Here is a 21,069-nt window from a genome sequence, read left to right on the forward strand (position 1 = left end):
ATAGACATCGTTTTTATTTATTATTTTTTATATATGTAAATATATAATATATATTTATTATTTATTTAATTGGAGGATAATTACTGTACAATATTGTGATGGTTTTTGCCATTCACCAGTCTTCATCAGACATAGGTATACGTGTGCCCCTCCATCCCAAACCTTCCTCTCATTTCCCTCTCCACCCCATCCCTCCAGCCTGGATACCTGGGCACCGGTTTTGGGTGCCCTGCTTAGATACCGTTTTCTGACGAAACTCTTGATTCAGCGATTGCTGCAGCTCCTGAATATCATCTGAAAGCTGCTTGAACTCTGCCTGCTCTTCAACTGGAACAGAACTGAACACAGCAAAGTAAGTTAAAATAAGATGTATCAAGTTCTTAACCTAGAAAGTCCAAAAAAGGTCTCTGCTCTTCAACAACTTAAAGGAAAAAAACTATCTGCTTTCATGTTTCTGAACTTTCATCCTTCCACATGACAATAATTTAAAATCCATGACCTGGACTCTACTATCCAGCAAAAATAAAAATCAGATGAGCTCTTTAAATTTCTGCCACCAATCTATGTATGGACTCAACTGCATACACATCTACCCTAACTCCACTCCTAATTTTAGTGCTGATTCCATCTTTCTCTGGCTCTCACTTCCTCACATCTCTCTACTGTATCATCCATTTGTTTTGCTCCACAAATCCTTCCTAAGAGCACTTTCTCATGTTCTAGTCTCTTCCATATGAATGCTCTCAACTTTAGTTTTTGATATGTGATATATGGTATAGAATTGTTACTTTAATTTTCATTTCCTTGACTGCTATTGAGTTTAATGATTTTTACATATTTTTAATTAGTATTTACACTTAATTCTCTGTAAATTCCTTGCCCATTTTAAAAATTATATTTTCCCATCAGTTTGTAGTTCTTTGTATTTTAGGAATACTATATGAGCATTATTAGAGATTGAAACACTTTGCTGCAAATGTTGCAAATTTCACTTCCAGTTTGCCATTTCTCTTTTGACTTGGTTTATCATAAATTTTGTTGTTGTTCAGTCATTAAGTCATGTCCAACTCTTTGGGAGCCCCTAGACTGTAGATAGCCAGGCTCCTCTGTTCTCTACTGTCTCTTGGAGTTTGCTCAAATTCATGTCCACTGAGTCTGTGATGCTAACCATCTCATTCTCTACCACCCCCTTCTCCTTTTGCTTCAATCTTTCCCAGCATCAGTCTTCCAATGAGTTGACTCTTTGTATCATGTGACCAAAGTGTTGGAACTTCAGCTTCAGTCATTCCAATGAATATTTGGGGTTGATTTCCTTTAGGACTGACTCGTTTGATCTCTTTGCAGTCCAAGGAACTCTCAAGAGTCTTCTCTAGCACCATAATTTGAAAGCATCAATTCGGTGCTCAGCCTTCTTCATGGCCCAACTCTCACATTCATACATGACTACTGGAAAAAACACAGCTTTGACTTTACAAACATTTCTCGGCAAAGTGATGTCTCTGCTTTTTAATACTCTGTCTAGTTTGTCATAGCTTTCCTTCTAAGGAACAAACATCTTTTAATTTCATGGCTGCAGTCACCATCCACAGTGATTTTGGAGCCCAAGAAAATAAAGTCTGTCATTGCTTCTACTTTTCCCTTTCTATTTGAAATCAAGTGATGGGGTCAGATGCCATGATCTGTTTTAAATGTTGAGTTTTAAACCAGCTTTTTCACTCTCCTCTTTCACCCTCGTCAATAGGCTCTTTAGTTGTTCTTCACTTTCTGCCATTATAGTCGTATTATGTGCATATCTGAGGTTGTTGATATTTGAACACTGTACAAACCTGCCATCTTAAATTTTATTATTGGCCTCCTACTCCCAGTCTTTTCAGTTTACTGCTGTCTCTAACTTTAATGGTGGCTCAGATGGTAAAGTGTCTGCCTACAATGCGGGAGACCCAGGTTTGATCCCTGGGTCGGGAAGATCCCCTGGAGAAGAAAATGGGCTGTCTCTAAAGGCAATTTATGCCAGAGCAGGCTAAAAACAAAGTTTTTAACTGAAAGAAAAACCCAGAACATCAACCTATTAGAAGGGATAAAAAAATCCTTTTGTTCAAAATCAATATATATAAAGCCAAGAAATTATAACCCTTGAATGATTTCTTCTCCTATCTGATCTTTAAGTCAAAACAAAACAAACCAAACAGTAAAGCTCCGTTGAAGGAATAAAAATTTTAAAGAATTAACTGATCTCAAGGAAGAAAGAGAATCCTGTCAGTTACTGCTTACACATAAGATAAATACCACTAGATATAATTTAGGAGAGTTACTTAATGGCTCTAAACATGTTTGGCTAATGTGCTAACAACAAAAAAAGAAATAAAAGAATACACTATGTGCATATTAAGAGTTAAAGGAAGCACACCCTAGTTTTTCTTCAAAAAAGGTCAACTTAAATACTCTATTTAGTAAGGAAGATAAAAGAGATGAAGTAGACTGTAAATTGTAAAATATTCTACTTTCATTTTGCATTTTGAAATTGCATTTTATTTGTAAATTTCCTACTTACTCAAGTCTCTCCAATTTCATTAATGCCTCCTGGTGTGCAGTATTTAACTGCTGCATTTTGTCCACAGAAGATTTCTATTAAAGCAATTTTAACAATTTAATATTAACATTTTTCAACATAATCAATGATGTGTTTAAAAAATATCTACCAGTACTTGCACACTCTACAACTTTCACCATGAGAATTAAGAAATTTAAGAAAGAATTAGGCATCTATGACAAATGAGTTAGGAATTTCTTTACTTATTCAACATATAAATGTTGAGTTCTTATTAACACAGTTAATCATGGTGCTAGGTACCAGGAATAACTCCCAAGAAGACTAACTTGTAGTCCCTGGACTTACATAGTTCAGTCTCTTTAACAAGTCAGAAAAATAAATATAAAACTATACAACCTGTCATAGGACTGAATATAATGACATTCAACCCAACTTGGGTAATGTCTGGGAAGCAGTATCACAGAGGGTTCACAGAAATGATACAACTCGGAGCCATATCTTAAAAAAAAATGAGAAATTAGCCAAGCAAAATTGTGTGTTAGTATGTGTGGGCACACACATCTGTATGCTTTGGAGAGTATTTGATTTTTAGGTAGTATAGGCAGATCATGATTTGTACAAGGAAATATTTATCTACGTAGCTCACTTGTTTAAGTACTAATTCTCTGGTGTTAACCACGTGCTTTTCTAATAGGATGGTACCCCAAACTGAGAGCAGATGGGAACAAATCACACAGATGACCCAAAATCTTTCCAAATTCTCTAAATTGTTGGTAAAAGGAGTTTAGAGTGATTTACTTGGTTCTTATAATGCAATGCTGAACAAGCAGATGAATAGAACAAAACACCTAATTAGACCATTATTTAGAAAGCAAATATAAACTTCAAATTTCTCAATTATTTAAAGAACATTATCCTATCTATTAAACTCTAAAGAAAAAGAATAGAATTATCACTATTGTCTTCCCCTCCATTTCCTAATAAAGGAAAAGGAGTCTCTGGTACAAAATTTAAATAAATAACCCAGCCTCTCCCTAATGATACCAAATATAAAAAAAAATCTCATTCTAAGATAAGCTTACTAAATTTGAAATTTCATATATATGTAATATGTAAATTTGATTCTAATGGCCATAAAAAGTTAGTTATCTGTAACAATCATTTCAAGACATATTCTTGGTATATAAATGATGTTACTGAACTGGTATATGATCCCCAAAATACATTTGAATCTTACATATTGCCAAAGAAATTCCATATATGTCTCACGGCATGCTTCTCGGAAGTGAATAAAGTTGATAATGCCACTTAAAAACCGAGTTGTCCGTTTTGCCTCTAAAAATAGAAAGCAAGCCTCCTTAAATAAATCTTTGAAACAATATAAGTGAAAATTTATTTTCTCCCACCATATATTCTGCTTATAGTATACAGAAAAAAATATTTGTATGCTAATTAACCAAAGTACAGAATATCTGCTCTAACTTAATGATCACAATTATCTTAAGAAAAACCCCAAAAAACAAAAAGCATTTTTGGCCATGAGAGAACAGAAACCAGATATACTATCCCATCCTAAACAAGCAGAAAAGCAGATAAAAAGTATAAAATAACAAGTTGTAGATACTGCTGCTGCTGCTAAGCTGCTTCAGTAGTGCCCAGCTCTGTGTGACCCCATAGACAGCAGCCCACCAGGCTCCCGCAATCCTGGGATTCTCCAGGCAAGAACACTGTCGTGGGTTGCCATTTCCTTCTCCAGTGCATGAAAGTGAAAAGTGAAAGTGAAGATGCTCAGTCGTGTCCGACTCTTCAAGACCCCATGGACTGCAACCCACCAGGCTCCTCCGTCCATGGGATTTTCCAGGCAAGAATACTGGAATAGGGTGCCATTGCCTTCTCAGTGTAGACACTGAACTATAAGTAATATACAATAGCAATTTTCAAGAAAGGTAAATGAGGTGAACCCTACTAATGCACTAGCCTACCACGTGAGAGAATTTTTAGGCTATATCCTGAGGGCGATCACAAACACAACCTTGGGTATTGCTGAGACATGAAGACAGAATTTAGAGTTCGGAGAGAACAAAAAAAAAATAAGATTTTTAGAGTTTAAAGAGGCCAAGGAAGCTGGAATATATAAAAACTCTATCTTCTTGACTCAGTCTTCATGAACATAATCTATAAATACATTCTGTTTGTTCAGGAAGGTTCAGAAAAGCAATAGCATTTTAAGGACAGAAAGGCGAGACCCAAATCAAACTTTTACAGTTGAAAAATAAAATATCTGAGATGAAAAATACAATAGATAGGATTAAGGGCAGATTATATCTACAGATGAAAGGATTAATGAAACTGAAAACATAGGAATAAAAGCTATCTAAAATGAAAGCCAGAGAGAAAAAAATGAATAGAGTATTTAGGAACTTAAGGACAATATCAAGCAGCATAATAAATGTGTAATTAGAGTCCTACAAAAAGGAACGGTAGAAAAAACTTATATACAATAGCTAAATATTTTCCAAACTTGACAGAAACTATAAACATATCCAGGCTTCCCTGGTGGCTCAGATGGTAAAGAATCTGCCTGCAATGCAGGAGATGTGGGTTCAATCCGTGGGTCAGGAAGATCCCCTGGAGGAGGAAATAGCAAGCCACTCCACTATTCTTGCCAGGAGAACTCCATGGACAGAGGAGCCTGGAGGGCTACAGTCCATGAGGTCACACAGAGTTGGACACAACTGAGTGACTAACACACACACATAAATATATCCAAGGAACTATAAACATATCTAAGGAAGGGGGACAAAAATAAAATCTTTAAAGGCACATGAAAATCAATTTGCTGAAAACTTGTGATAAAGAGAAAGTCTTATTAAAAACAGCCAGACATGACGAGAATCAAGAGAGAATAACTCCAGGCTCAGTAAGCAGTTAGTTTGGATTATTAACTTTCATGAAGAAACAGCTGATCACACCTTGGACTCACATGACACAGGGAACTGGAGCTGAGGTCCCTAAAAGATGTGGGACTCTAGAAAGGCTACATCCTTAGTGAAATGGTAGATTAAGGGGAAAAAATGCAGGGAAATGACAAAGTTAGTAGTGTTTCTGCATTGTCTCTGTGAGGAAATAATCTCCTCTGAGAACTCTAAATTGTGGACACACTGCCATAAGGATTTTTATTTTAAACTATATATTTGATCTAAGAACTATCAAAATTAGGCATTTAGATTAAAAATTGGTCTTTGACCAATGATAATCCTGAAATAACTTCCAAAAAGAAAAGATATCTCAGAAGGGATGCGGCCTCAATTCCCGAAGCCAGAGTGTCACAGGACTACTCTGTTGAAGATAAAATTAAATTTATAATCACTAATGCGTGTGTGTGTGTGTGTGTGTGTGTGTGTGTGTGTCAAGTACAGGGAGGATGTACAGGAATTGTAACTATCACATAAACATCTATAATAAGGTCATGGGATGCAGCTAAAGCAAGGCTAGAGGGAAATTTATAGCATTAAACATCTATGGTAGAAAAAAAGAAAGGTCTCAATTGATGGCCTCAGCTTCTATCTTTAAAAGACTGGAGGGAAAAAAAAGAAAAGAAAACCCAAAGCAAGCATGAAAAAAGAAGGAATAGCAATGAGCACAAGAACCAATAAAACAAACAAAAAAAGAAATAAAATAGCTAAAAATTAGTGAGACAAAAAGCTCATTCTTTCAAAAGATCAGCAAAATTGAGAAACTTCTAGCCAGATTGATCAGGGAAAATGAATGAAGAAACAAATTATTAATGTCAAAATGAGAGAGGGACATCACTGCTGACCCCAAAGACTGTTCAATGATACAGGAAAAATATGAGCAACGTTATGTTAATAAATCTGCCCATTTAAAGTAAATAGATAAACTCTCTGAAAAAAGGTAACCTACAGATCTCACTTAGTAGCTCTGGAAATAACCAGCATAATCCTTTATTTATTTAAAAATAAATTAATTAATAATTCACAGAGAAAACTCCAATCTCAGTTGGATTCACTGGTGAATTCTAACAAACATTTAAGAAAGAAAGAATACAAGTTTTACATAACTATTTCTGGAAATGAAAGGGAGTCTCTCTAAACTCATCCTGAAAGGCCAGCAATATCTTGATATCCAAATTTGTCACTGCAGTGGCATTACAAAAAAAATACAGACCAACAGCTCTCATGAACATGCTCACAGAAACACAACAAAATATTAGCAAATCAAATTCAGCAATATGTTAAAAAACACAATATCATAACCAAATGGGGTTCATCCTGAATACAAAGTTGACTTAACATTCAAAAATCAAACAATGTAATCCACTAGACTGAAGAGAAAGCACATGATTTTCTCATTAGATACAGAGAAGAAATTTAACAAAAGTGAACACCCACTCATGATACAAAATGCAAAGAGAAGTTACTTACCCTAATAAAGGCCATCTAAGAAAATCCTATAACTAACATACTTCCTGATAAAAGCCTAAATGCTTTCCCCTGAAGAATAGGAATAACACAATGATGCATACTCTCAATATTTTATTCAACATTATGCTAGAAGTCCTAGCCACTGCAGAAGGAAAGAATAATAAGTCAAATACATCTAGATTGTCAAGATGTAAAACTGTCTTTGTGCTCAAACAACAGGACTGCCAGTGTAGAAAACCCTAAGGAATCTATTCTAAAAATCTATTAGAAATAAGGTCAATATATAAAAATCAATTGTCTCTCTACACTAGTAATGACCAATCCATCCAAAATTTAAACTGAAAGAAATACACATTACTTTCAGATAAATTTAACAAAATGAATATGACCTGCACTCTGAAAATTATAAAACATAGTCATGAAAAATTAAAGACAACCTAAATAAATGGAGGTAAATACACTTGGATTACAAGACCTAATATTATCAAGTTGTCTCAATTATCCACCAAATGAACTATACATTCAAAGTAATCTCAGTCAAAATTCTAGATTATGGAGGGTAGAGGAGCATAGAATTGACTGGCTAGTTCTAAAATTTATATGAAAATACAAAAGACCAGAATAACTAAAACAATTATGAAACAGAGAACAAAGTTGGAGAACTTAAACACTGCCTGATTTCCAGACTTACTATAAAGGCTGAAGTAATCAAGGTAGTATGGTTGGTGCAGAGACACCATATAGATCAATGGAGCAAAGAATGCAGCCAGAAATACATATAGTAACTTACTTTTTAATGAAGATTCTTTAGAGTACTTTAGGTTCACAGAAAAATTAAGCAGGAAGTAGAGTTTCACATGTATTCTATGTCCTGATATAGCCTACTCCACTATCAACATCCCCCACCTGAGTGGTACATTTGTGACAAAAGATGAACCTACAATGACGTGTCAATATTAGTCAAAGTTCATAGTTTACATCAGAATTCACTCTTGGAATGTACGTAGAAATCTGTATATTCTACAGATTTTGACAAAGGTATTGGCCTTTTTATTTATTTATTTATTTTTACTTTACAATATTGTATTGGTTTTGCCATACACTGCCATGAATTAGCCATGGGTATACATGTGTTCCCCATCCTGAACCCCCCTCCCACCTCCCTCCCCATCCCATCCCTCAAGGTCATCCCAGTGCACCAGCCCTGAGCACCCTGTCTCATGCATCGAACCTGGACTAGTGATTCGTTTCAATGCCATTCTCCCATATCATCCCACCCTCGCCCTCTCCCAGTGTCCAAAAGACTGCTCTATACATCTGTGTCTCTTTTGCTGTCTTGCATACAGGGTTATTGTTACCTTCTTTCTAAATTCCATATATATGACAAAGGTATAATAACACAAATATAACACTGTATAACTACAGTATTATACAGGATAGTTTCACTGCTGTAAAAAATCCTCTCTGCCCTGGCTACCCATTCTTTCTCCTCCCGCAGTCCCTGGCAAACAATGATCTTCTTACTATCTTCACAGTTTTTGCCTTTTTCAGATTGTCATAATTGTAATAGTACTGTAAATAGCATTTGCAGACTGACTTCTTATACTTAGTGATATGCATCTGAGATTCCTGACGTCTTTTTATTGCTTCATAACTCATTTCTTTATAGCACTAAGTAATATTCCCCTGGCTTGATGTACTATTTCATCCATTCACCTACTGAAGGATGTCTTGCTTGCTTCTAGGTTTCGACAATTATGAATAAAGCTGCAAAAAGATGTTAACAGGTTTTTGTGTGGACATGCGCTTTCTAGATGTTTGGATAAATAACAAGGCACATGAGTATTAGATTGTACAGTAAGAATACACTTAGCTTTGTAAGAAACTGACAACTGTCTTCCAAGGCTGCTATACTATTTTGCATTCCCACAAGCGATAAATGAAAGTTCCTGTTGCTCCATATCCTTCCTCATCAGCATTTGGTATTGTCAGTATTTTAGATTTCTGCCATCCTAATAGATGTGCAGAATCAATTAGTTTTGACAAAAGTGCCAGGGTAGTTCAATGGCAAAAGGATAAGCTTTTCAATGAGTGATGCTAGAATACTTTGATAATCATATGCATAAAGGAAAAAATTAACCTTGCCCTTTGCCTCACATGATATTCAAAAATTTAGGCATTAAATAATAAAGGTGGAAACTATAATACGCTTACAGCAAAATAAAGGAGTAAAATTTAGCCAAATAAATCCTTGAGGCCAAGGTTTTCTGATAGAATGCAAAAAATAGTTTTATGAATGACAAAAGAAAAAATATCAATTAGAATATTAAAAACTGAAATACATCTTGCTTTTGAAAAGACATGGTTATGAAACTGAAAAAGCAAGTAACAGATCAAGGGAAAAACCTGTATAACACATATCTGATAAACTCCTTGTTTCCAAAATATCTGAGGAAACCTTCCAACTCAATCACAAGACAAACAATTCAATTTTTAAAAACTACCTAAATGATTCAAATAGATACTTCCAAAGATATATGGATAGCAAATAAGCATATGAAAGTTTGCTCATTATTATCTAGCCATGAGGGAGATGTGAATTGAAACCATGAAACATAACTAGACAGTCTTTGCGTGCATGCGGCTCAGTCATGTACCACTTTTTGTGATCCATGTACTGTAGCCCACCATGCTTCTTTGTCCATGGAATTTTCCAGGCAAGAATACTGGAGTGGGTTGTCATTTCCTACTCCACGTGGTCTTCCCTGATCCAGGAATCAAACCAATGTACTGTGTCTCCTGCGTTAGCAGGTGGATTCTTTACTACTGTGCCACCTGGGAAACCCAGAGAGAGCCTTTAGCGTGTCTAATTAAAAACCTACAGCATCGAGTACAAGAAGGATGTAGAGGAATTGAAACTACCCCATACTGCCAATGGCAATGCACTAGAGCTTAACGATACAGCCACTTAGAAGAACAGTTTGGCAGTTTCCGAAAAGGTTAAGCATGTGCTTACTATGTAAACCAGCATTTCTACTTTTAGTATTTATCCCATCTGAATGCAGAGTTCCAAAGAATACCCAGGAGGGTTAAGAAAACCTTCCTCAGTGATCAATGCAAAGAAATAGAGGAAAACAATAGAATGGGGAAGATTAGAGATCTCTTCAAGAAAATTAGAGATACCAAAGGAACATTTCATCAAAGATGGGCTCGATAAAGGACAGAAATGGTATGGACCTAACAGAAGCAGAAGATATTAAGAAGAAGTGGCAAGAATACAAAGATGAACTATACAAAAAAGATCTTCACAACCCAGATAATCACGATGGAATGATCACTCACCTAGGGCCAGACATTCTGGAATGTGAAGTCAAGTGGACCTTAGGAAGCATCACTACGAACAAAGTTAGTGGAGGTGATGGCATTCCAGTTGAGCTATTTCAAGTCCTAAATGATGATGCTGTGAAAGTGATGCACTCAATATGCCAGCAAATTTGAAAAACTCAGCAGTGGCCACAGGACTGGAAAAGGTCAGTTTTCATTCCAATCCCAAAGAAAGGCAATGCCAAAGAATGCTCAAATTACTGCACAATTGCACTCATCTCACATGCTAGTAAAGTAATGCTCAAAACTCTCCAAGGCAGGCTTTAGCAATACGCGAAACATGAACTTCCAGATGTTCGAGCTGGTTTTAAAAAAAGGCAGAGGAACCGGAGATCAAATTGCCAACATCCGCTGGATCACTGAAAAAGCAAGAGAGTTCCAGAAAACATCTATTTCTGCTTTAGTGATTATGCCAAAGTATTTACCTGTGTGCATCACCACAAACTGTGGAAAATTCTGAAAGAGATGGGAATACCAGACCACCTGAACTGCCTCTTGAGAAATCTGTATGCAGGTCAGGAGGTAACAGTTAGAAATGGAAATGGAACAACAGACTGGTTCCAAACAGAGAAAGTAGTATGTCAGAGCTGTATACTGTCACCCTGCTTATTTAACTTATATGCAGAGTATCATCATGAGAAATGCTAGGCTGGATGAAGCACAAGCTGGAATCAAGATTGATGAGAGAAATACCAATAACCTCAGATATGCAGATGACACCAACGTTATGGCAGAAAGTGAAGAAGAACTGAAGAGCCTCTTGATGAAAGTGAAAGAGTAGAGTAAAAAAGTTGGGTTAAAGCTCAGCATTCAGAAAACGAAGATCATGACATCCAGTCCCATCACTTCATGGCAGATAGATGGGGAAACAGTGGAAACAATGGCTGACTTTATTTTTCTGGGCTCTAAAATCACTGCATATGGTGACTACAGCCATAAAATTAAATGATGTTTAATCCTGGGAAGAAAAGTTATGACCAACCCTAGACAACATATTAAAAAGCAGAGACATTACTTTGCCAATAAAGGTCCGTCTAGTCAAGGCTATGGTTTTTCCAGTAGTCATGTATGGATGTGAGAATTGGACTATAAAGAAAGCTGAGCGCTGAAGAACTGATGCTTTTGAACTGTGGTGTTGGAGAAGATTCTTGAGAGTCCCTTGGACTGTAAGAAGATCCAATCAGTTCATCCTAAAGGAAATCAGTCCTGAATATTCACTGGAAGGATTCATGCTGAAGCTGAAACTCCAGTAATTTGGCCACCTGAGACGAAGAACTGACTCATTTGAAAAGACACTGATGCTGGGAAAGATTGAAGGCAGGAGAAGGGGACAACAGAAGATGAGATGGTTGGATGGCATCACTGACTCGATAGACATGAGTTAGAGTAAACTCCAGGAGTTGGTGATGGACAGGGAGGCCTGGTGTGCTGCAGTCCATGGGGTCACGAAGAGTTAGACATGACTAAGTGACTGAAATGAACTAATCTGAAAACCTTTGACTGTATGGATCACAACAAACTGTGGAAAATTCTTAAAGAGATGAGAGTACCAGACCTTACCTGCCTCCTGAGAAACCTGTATGCGGGTCAAAAAGCAACCGTTAGAACCAAACATGAAATAAAAGACTGGTTCAAAATTGTGAAAGGCTGTATTTTGTTGCCCTGCTTATTTAACTTATACATAGAGTACATCATGTGAAATGCCGAGCTGGATGAAGCACAAGCTGGAATGAAGACTGCCAGGAGAAATATCAATAACCTCAGATATGCAGATGACACCACTCTTATGGCAGAAAGTGAAGAGGAACTAAAGAGTCTCTTGGTGAAGGTGAAAGAGGAGAGTGAAAAGCTTCCTTAAAACTCAAAATTCAAAAACCCAAGATCATTACATCCAGTCCCATAGCTTCATGGCAAATAGATGGGGAAAGAATGGAAACAGTGACAGCCTTTATTTTCTTGGGCTCCAAAATCACTGGAGATGGTGACTGCAGCCACAAAATTAAGACACTTGCTCCTTGGAAGAAAAGTTATGACCAACCTAGATAGCATATTAAAAATTAGGAAAAAACACTTCGACAACAAAGATCTATATAGTCAAAGCTATGCTCTTCCCGGTAGTCACGTATGGATGTGAGAGTTGGACCATAAAGAAGGCTGAACGCTGAAGAATCGGTGCTTCTGATTTGTGGTGTTGGAGTAGACTCTTGAGAGTCCCTTGGACTGCAAGGAGACCAAACCATTCAATACTAAAGGAAATCAGTCCTAACTATTCATTGGAAGGACTGATGCTGAAGCTGAAGCTCTAATATTTTGGCCACCTGATATAAAAAGTCGATTCATTAGAAAAGACCCCAGTGCTGGGAAAGATTGAAAGCAGGAAGAAAAGGGTACAACAGAGGATGAAATGGTTGGATGGCATCACTGACTCCATGGACATGAGTTTGAGCAAGCTCTGGGAGATGGTGAAGGACAAGAAAGCCTAGTGTGCTGCAGTCCATGAGGTCACAAAGAGTCAGACAAGACTGAACAACTGAACAACAGCAACCTTTATCCACAGAAATGAAAATATGTGCATACAAAGATCTGTACACTAATGTTCACAGCAACTTTATACACAATGGCCAAAACAGGAAGCAATTCAAACGTCTTACCAACTGGACAATGGATAAATAAACTGTATACTTATGATAGACTGCTACTCTAAAATAAAAGAACAAAGTACTAATAAATGCAATAACATGGACAAATCTCAAAAGCACTATGCTAAATTAAAGAAGCCAGACACAAAAGACTATAGACTATATGATTTCAATTATATGAGGTTCTGAAAAGTCAAAATATTACAGGGAAAAAAAGTAGACTGTAAAGGGATATAAGGGAACTTCGGGGGTCATGACTGTGGTGCTGGTTATATAACTATATACTTTTACTAAGATTTATTCAGTTATGCATTTAAAATTAGTGAATTTTTATTTTGTATAATTTATATGTCAATAAACAAACAAAAAAAGAGATCCAAAATGGGATAAGAATAAGTTTTTATATAGTACACCTAATATCTTAAAACATAAAATAACTTGATTTGTAACTACTAAAGAGTCAAATAAATTAAGGGATACAAAATTAGGAGAACTTTACATTTTAATACAATATCATGACCATCATGATTATCCTGTTAAAAGGTGTTTTCTTCACGGTAAAAAGTAATTATGATATTTGATAAAACTGGTATGATTAATTCATTATGCAACATCACAGCTTACATATTGTTTGTATTCATAATCTCAAACTTACAGAACATTTTCAAATATAAGGAGTTGAGAAAAACTAATCAAAAAAACAGCTTTTCTGTGACTTTACAAAGGAATAATTTCCAATAATGGGATATTAAAAAATTCATCCTTCAGAATCAAGACTCATTTTCTAAATCCAAGTTCCATTAAGTCTTTTCTTTTTTTCACATTATTGATAGAAAGGTAAAATGTTAGATTAAGGCCAAACATTAAAAATTGTCTTAATTTTCACTTACTTGGATATAGAATATCAGCAATCTCAAAGTCATTCACCCGACAGATGGGCAGAAATGAGTCCCTTGAAGATAAAGAGGAGCAAGCATATTGAAAAGTATCTTTTGAATTACATACTAAGTCAAAAAGGATAAACATCTTTTTATCAAAAACACTTCTGGATATATTTCTCAGTATCATAGGACTCAGTCAGAAGTCTACAATACATAATCATATAGCACTGAAATCTACTTTTTCTGTATATTACAAAAGTATTCATGTAATACCAAGGTATAGTTATAGATTCTAATAAACAACACATACTCTTGGAAGTACTAGGACTCTCTAAGATGCAAACTCTAACAATTTTAGACTCATAGTATTTTAATACATCAACTGAAAGAACTGAAGTGGGGGCAGTTAGCTGTATTGCTGGAAATGTACAATTTTGAATATTTATGGAAGGGAGTGGAGAGAAAAATGGTAGAAATTCCTTTCCAAAGAAATCATGTCTTTAAGAAAGCCAAATGTAATGTAAATACGAATGTGGACTAAGAAAATAATGACTCTTTACTTACAAATGAATAAACAAATTGCTGACTGGTAAGAAGCCTTCCATTATATGTGGATACATGACCTCAGAGTTCACTGGCATCTAAATGTAATAAATCACAAAATTCAAGTTACAAATTGATTAGACAAAATGAGAAAAATTTTCAACCTTAAGAAAGTTTAATCACAGATTAAAATCAAAATATATTAACTTACTATCATTAATTTAAACAAACAATGCAGATCCTGGCCCAAACCTGACAATGTCACTAATATTAATAACGCTCAGTTCATAGTGAGTGCTCAATACTTTTTAAATGAATGAAAAAATAAAGGGGTAATGGTTAGCATTTGCTAAATATCAGGTACCCTCCTAAATTTTATACACATATTCTTAACATATCCTTTCTTAATTTCTATAACAACAGTAGAACAGAGTACTAATCTTATTTTATAGACAAAGAAACTAAGCCTTAACAAGGTTTCACAGCAAATAAAAGATAAACCTTTTGATTTTCAAACAATATATATTGAGATTCTACAGATATTGCTTTTTTGTACATCTTCAATTGATGCCCTGATGATTTAACAGCAAAAAAAGATTAAGAAAAATAATCTTCCTACTAAAAATACCTAATTTGCTAAAAGCTCAACTGCTTTATTTCAACTGTTTTCAATCTCAGTGCATATCTCTTATCCCAGTTTGGAAGTCTTTCCTGAGAAGAGAACAGTATCTGTGAAGACTTTGCTATTGCTTATTGTAGTCTCTGAAGATGAGCCTGGAAATTTATGAATAACTGCAGGGAATCAATTACTTATGTCATCTAGGTTTTCAGTTGTAGTTTTCATCTTAGTAAAGCTATCAATATATATCATTACTACACCTAAGATTCCTTTGTAAATGACATTAACTTTAAATAAGCCTTTGATTTTGCTAAAAATAAAGTGAAGAACCTCCTATCCTGAAAACCAATACTCAATGTGAGCAGGAGAAATGCAGCAAAAGAACATAATTTCGCTTCATCTTAAACCCACCATGTAAAAATGCTCCAGTCGAATTCCATATACGATCTGTAAAGCTCTCATGTAGATCATATGCAAGACTTCAGGCTATAACAGAAAAACAATTTTTAACACTCTGTTGTACCACTATCACCATTACTGTCCAATACTGTAGTTAATGGATAAAAAGAAGAGTGACAACATTACTCCGTTTCCCTTGAAATATTCTTTTTTTGCCACTTTATTTTTTAATTGAAGGATAATTGCTTTATAGAATTTTACTGTTTTCTGTCAAACATCAACAAGAATCAGCCATATGTACACCCGTGTGCCCTCCCTCTTGAGCCTCCCTCCCCATCCTACCCCTCTAGATCGTTAGAGCTCCTGTTTGAGTTCCCTGAGTCATACAGCAAATTCCTGTTGGCTATCTATTTTACATATGGTGCTGTAAGTTTCCATGTTACTCTCTCCATACATCTCATCCTTAATTTTTCCATATATTAAAACATCTTATATACTCAACAGTTTGCTCATATGTGCTAAGTCGTATGTACTGGTCAATAAGATCAGTTGTTTAGGATTATACACAGAATGATAACAAGAATATTCAAATCTAATCCAGGCAATCTATCCACATTAGGGAATGGAAGAATAGGTTAGTCTTTCAAAACATGTCATCAAACATACGACAAAAATAATGAGGGCGTTTTTTTTGTTTTGTTTTTAAAAAGAACATGGGAAACCTTGTTTGACGCCTCAGATGTTAATTAAGATGCCTTAGCTGTTTAAGGGACTACTATGATCCAGGAGGTATACATTTAATAGAATAGTATGGGATTTTTAACTTTCATCTTCTAAATCAGCAATTCCAAAACACTGGCCTATAGAACATTTTGTCATCCATATACAAACAAGTTTATTTATTCTGAGATTATTGCTTCCATTTTAAAGAATTAAAGAGTCATCAAGATCAAAAAGTTCAAGTTCTACATCATTAAACTAGGTTTTATTATGTTATCACTTCAACATGAACACAGGAAAATGGAAGGAGACTTTGGGATTTTCTGTGACACATGAATAGTTCATTTTTGCATTTAACAACTAAAGACAAAAAACCACTATCTGTCAAAACAAGACAATTCCCTGTTGGGGCATAATGCAAGAAAATTAATCTGTAGGCTTTCCAAGAAGATTGCTTCTAAGCACTTTTTGTGATTGGAAACCACCTGGAGTAAGTTCCTTCAAGTTTTACCAATAAATGATACCCTCAGACCACTACTCCAATAATAAAAAGTTTAATATACTGTAATACATCTATGGTTTAGAAGCTTTTTTCGGAAGAAAACAACTGCATTAAAGACTTGAATTCCTAATGGGAATGCAGAAGTTGCCCCACATAAAAACAGTGTTATTTTAAAATAACTCTAGTTGACAGATCTTCTCTAGATTAAAGTTACTAGCCTATATCAAACAGTGATATACATGCCTTTCCCCACACATTACAGACCTAGTGTAGCCTGTATACTAACCACATGCAAAAAGAACCACATTTTACCTTGGGATTTGGAGAAAGATCATTCTTGGAAAGGTTTTTACCATCAGCTCCTGTTAAGATTTTGTTTCGAATATGAACCACAACTTCAGCTGCATTATATCTGGGAAAAGACAAAGTTTCCATCTTGGGAGTCTCCTGTTGCCTTGAAGGAATTAAAAACAAAGGTCAGAAACATGGCACAACCAGCAGTTCTCACCACCTGGAAGCTGACAAATGTAAGGACAAAATTAACAAGCCAGGGTTGAGCCATATTTAACGTGGTGCTATCATCTAACCATCACACATCCTAGTAAGGTGACATTAAAAACAAATATATACACATACACACACACATATATTTACACACACATATATATACACATATATATTCTAAAACAGCTTTTATTCTAAAGAAACACAGTCATTTTCTAATTTAACTAATACTGTTTTCTTTTTCATGGGAAAAAGGACTTAGGTTGAACAGACAGATGAGAAACTATGTTTTTTGTTTTTTTAAAGTTTAGGAGGCAGAGTTCAATAAGATCCTGGGAATTAATCTTCAAAGTAAAATATATAGGTAACACTATCAGCAGAATCTATACACAAACAACAGCAACATAGGGTAAATAAACAATAAGCTGCATTGGACTCTGATTTGACATTCTATTTAATGATACACAGTGAGATGATTAATAAGGTTTAAGATGTAAGTAGGACCAGAGACGAGAAAAAAAAAAAAAAAAAAGAGTAAGAATAGAATAGCTGTAAGTGAGTAAAAGTCATCAGTCATGTCATCATCACTCTTTGCGACACCATGGATTGTAGCCCACCAGGCTCTTCTGACCATGGAATTCTCCAGGCAAGAACACTGAAGTGGCTTGCCATTCCCTTCTCCGGGGGATCTTCCTGACCCAGGGATTGAACACAGGTCACCTGCACTGCAGGTAGATTCTTTACCGTCTGAGCCACCAGGGAAGCCCATGAATAGCTGTAACTGGCAGGAACTCAAATCACCAGAGTGAGAACTTGAAAAACAAAATAACAAAAACACCACTCCCTACAAAGTCCTTCAATAGTGAAATATTCGCACCTGTGCCCTCCTAGAGCAGTTGTTCTCACAAGTTTGGAGACACTTTTGCTTGTCTGCACTAGACTGAGGATGCTGCTGGAATCTAGTGGGTAGTAGGCCCAGCAAGCTGCTAAACACCCTGAAAAGTGATTGACAGATAACTTCCCAGTTCTGCTTAAACATTTGAAACATCACAGAATTCACTGTCTCAAGGCAACTTTTTGTCCACCTTAGTGTGGCTCTAATAATCAGATAACTCTTTCTCATACTATACAGAAATCAGTTTGTTATAACTCATCTTCTGGTTCTACTTCTCATCACTGCAACTAAATAGAATTTATTAATCCTCAGTCACATGACTCCACTTTTAAAAATGTGAAGAAAGCTATCCTATCTCTCTTAGTCCTCTCTGATCTAAAGTAAGTATAGTTTAAGAATAGCCACTCCATTTATGATTGTTTTAGAAACTATCATTCTACTCACTTTCCTATAAAACTACTTCATCAGAGTCTTCTTAAAATGTAATGCTCAAACTGAACATAACACTCCAGATATGGTCTGATTACGGTGGAATATCAATACAGTTGGCAACAGTCACTGCTGATCTAATGCTATTATAACACTTACTGACAAACTTGTGTGTGTGTGTGTGTTTGACTCCAAGTCCCAGAACTTTTTCAACGTAGCCCACTTCTCCATGACTTCTTATATGACTTTGTAGTCCATAAGCCAGGACTTCTCCATGCTCTAACTGATTATTTGAACCTTAAGGATTTGTATTTCTTATGACTGAATTCCCCATTATTCCTATTTCATACTATTGAATTTCATAATGCAAACATTTCCTATTATTCCAATTTCCTATTATTGAATTTCATAATTCCAGACTTTTCTTCTATCAGTTCAGTTCAGTTCAGTCGCTCAGTCGCGTCTGACTCTTTGCGACCGCATCAATCGCAGCACGCCAGGCCTCCCTGTCCATCACCAACTCCCGGAGATCACACAAACTCATGTGCATCGAGTCGGTGATGCCATCCAACCATCTCATCCTCTGTCATCCCCTTCTCCTCCTGCCCCTAATCCCTCCCAGCATCCGGGTCTTTTCCAATGAGTCAACTCCACATGAGGTGGCCAAAGTATTGGAGTTTCAGCCTCACCATCAGTCCTTCCAATGAACACGCAGGACTGATCTTCAGGATAGACTGGCTGGATCTCCTTGCAGTCCAAGGGACTCTCAAGAGTCTTCTCCAACACCACAGTTCAAAAGCATCAACTCTTCGGTGCTCAGCTTTCTTCACAGTCCAACTCTTACTGTCAGAATCTTTTGGTATCCAGCTTCTGACACCTCACATGATATATGTCCCTTTTAACATAAATATGCATTCTATATTTTCATCTAAGTCATAGATTTAAAAATCACTGCCCAAAGAAAGACTGCAGAAAAAGTCAATTTTCCAAAACAAACTATTAATATATCTGGATCAGAGATTATTCCAATAGAGAAAGAGGTGCAATTATTATCACACATCTCTACCTTCTAAAGTCTTGTGCACTTTGCTATCAAGTTAATCTGCATAGAACAGCAAATGCATCAGGTAACATCTTTACAAAAATAATTACTTGCCCTACCCATCATATCAAATTCAAATGTTTCTGCTTGGCTTTAAAAACTTCTACAGTTTAATAACCTAATCAATTTTCTGTTACAAGTTAGTCTCTTCCAGGACATTTCCCAAACTTCCAATGTTTCCCTTTGAAACCACCTCTCCTATCTAACTTCTATTTTCTTTGATAGTACAACTTCAGTTCCAATTTATTCACGAGAATGTGGAGAGGGAGGGAGAACGGAATAGGGAGGAGAGGGAGAGAAAAAGACAGGTGAAGAGGCCTTCCAATCCAGTTTGAGCTCTCTGGTGAAATAAAGTATATAAATGACCTAATATGTAAAGTAGCAGGCCATTTACTGCTTATTACCTCTCGGTGTCCCATTATCTGCAACACCACAAACCAGCGCACAGTAGGTTCATTTTTCTAAAACAAACTACATCGTGAAAATCAAAAGGCCAGGGAGCCGATGCTAAACAAAGAGAAGAGTCCCAGCCTAAAAAAAATTAAAAGTTTCCCGAAGTAATTCAGGGAAAAATGATCGCGCCATGCACGCAAAGCGGTATATATACACCGCCCTCTTCCTCTGACTTTTGGATTAAGCATGATATGTCTAATATCACACCGCAGCTTGACGAGCTGCGGTCCAGTGGATCGCAAAGAACACGACCTGGCGACTGAACAACAACAACATGATATTTTAGCCTTTCGATTTTTGGTTTGACTTTGGTTAAGCGATGTGTGAGTAACGAAAATTTATGGCAGCACCTGGAACCCCATTAGCTTCTAAACAAATCGGTTAAAAATACAGAAATACAACCTTCAACTGACCAGCTGGACCGCAAGTTTCTTCTCGAGTAATCTTTGCTGTACCAGACGGCGGACATTCGTTTCGTAGGAAATGAGTTCAGATTGTTTTGGGGACTAAAATCTAACCAAAACGACCTACGCGCTCACCCGCAGCACCCAAAGGCGGGCTTCTGCAGCCTCCTCCCCAGCGACGCGTGTAACGAAAACACTGTCAGGCCCGTGGCTCCAGAGCGAGAAAGCACACAGTCTCCCGGACTCCGTCCACGCGTGTCTCTTTGCTCTCACCTACCGCAGCAGCCGCCCACAGGACGGCGGCGAGTCCGTGGATCAGCTACACGCGAAGTCAAAAGTCAGCAAACATCGACCGTTGTCAATTTTCAAACCAGCCGCCTCCTCCTGGAAGTCCCTCCCCGTTCCGCCCCGCCCACTTCCTGCGCTCCGGCCGCGCCGGGTACCGGCTGGGCTCAATATGCTTAGAGCGGTTGGCGCTGGAGTTGCGAGAGAGAACGCTGGGCTCTAGGCGGAACTATTTTTCGCGGAGTTGACGTCCAGTCGGAACTTCTGCAGGAAGTGACAGAGCCGCGGTTAGGGGAAGTAGTCCGGCGTTGCCG

General features: G+C 36.7%; 1 protein-coding gene across 1 annotated transcript in view; it reads right to left on the bottom strand.

The window, feature by feature from the left end:
* Positions 1-20,852, bottom strand: part of NUF2 (NUF2 component of NDC80 kinetochore complex) — a 39,846-nt gene extending 18,994 nt beyond the window's left edge. The window contains exons 1-8 of the mRNA XM_068965702.1: positions 20,748-20,852; positions 16,996-17,137; positions 15,474-15,548; positions 14,465-14,541; positions 13,910-13,971; positions 3,789-3,886; positions 2,552-2,625; positions 242-338 (exon numbers count right to left, since the gene is read on the bottom strand). Of these exons, the coding sequence (XP_068821803.1) occupies positions 242-338; positions 2,552-2,625; positions 3,789-3,886; positions 13,910-13,971; positions 14,465-14,541; positions 15,474-15,548; positions 16,996-17,118 (606 nt within the window). The 5' untranslated portion in view covers positions 17,119-17,137; positions 20,748-20,852. The remainder of the gene's footprint in view (positions 1-241; positions 339-2,551; positions 2,626-3,788; positions 3,887-13,909; positions 13,972-14,464; positions 14,542-15,473; positions 15,549-16,995; positions 17,138-20,747) is intronic.
* Positions 20,853-21,069: the final 217 nt, after the last annotated feature.

Source organism: Capricornis sumatraensis, chromosome 2, assembly GCF_032405125.1.
Source record: "Capricornis sumatraensis isolate serow.1 chromosome 2, serow.2, whole genome shotgun sequence".
In the NCBI taxonomy this organism is placed as follows: Eukaryota; Metazoa; Chordata; class Mammalia; order Artiodactyla; family Bovidae; genus Capricornis; species Capricornis sumatraensis.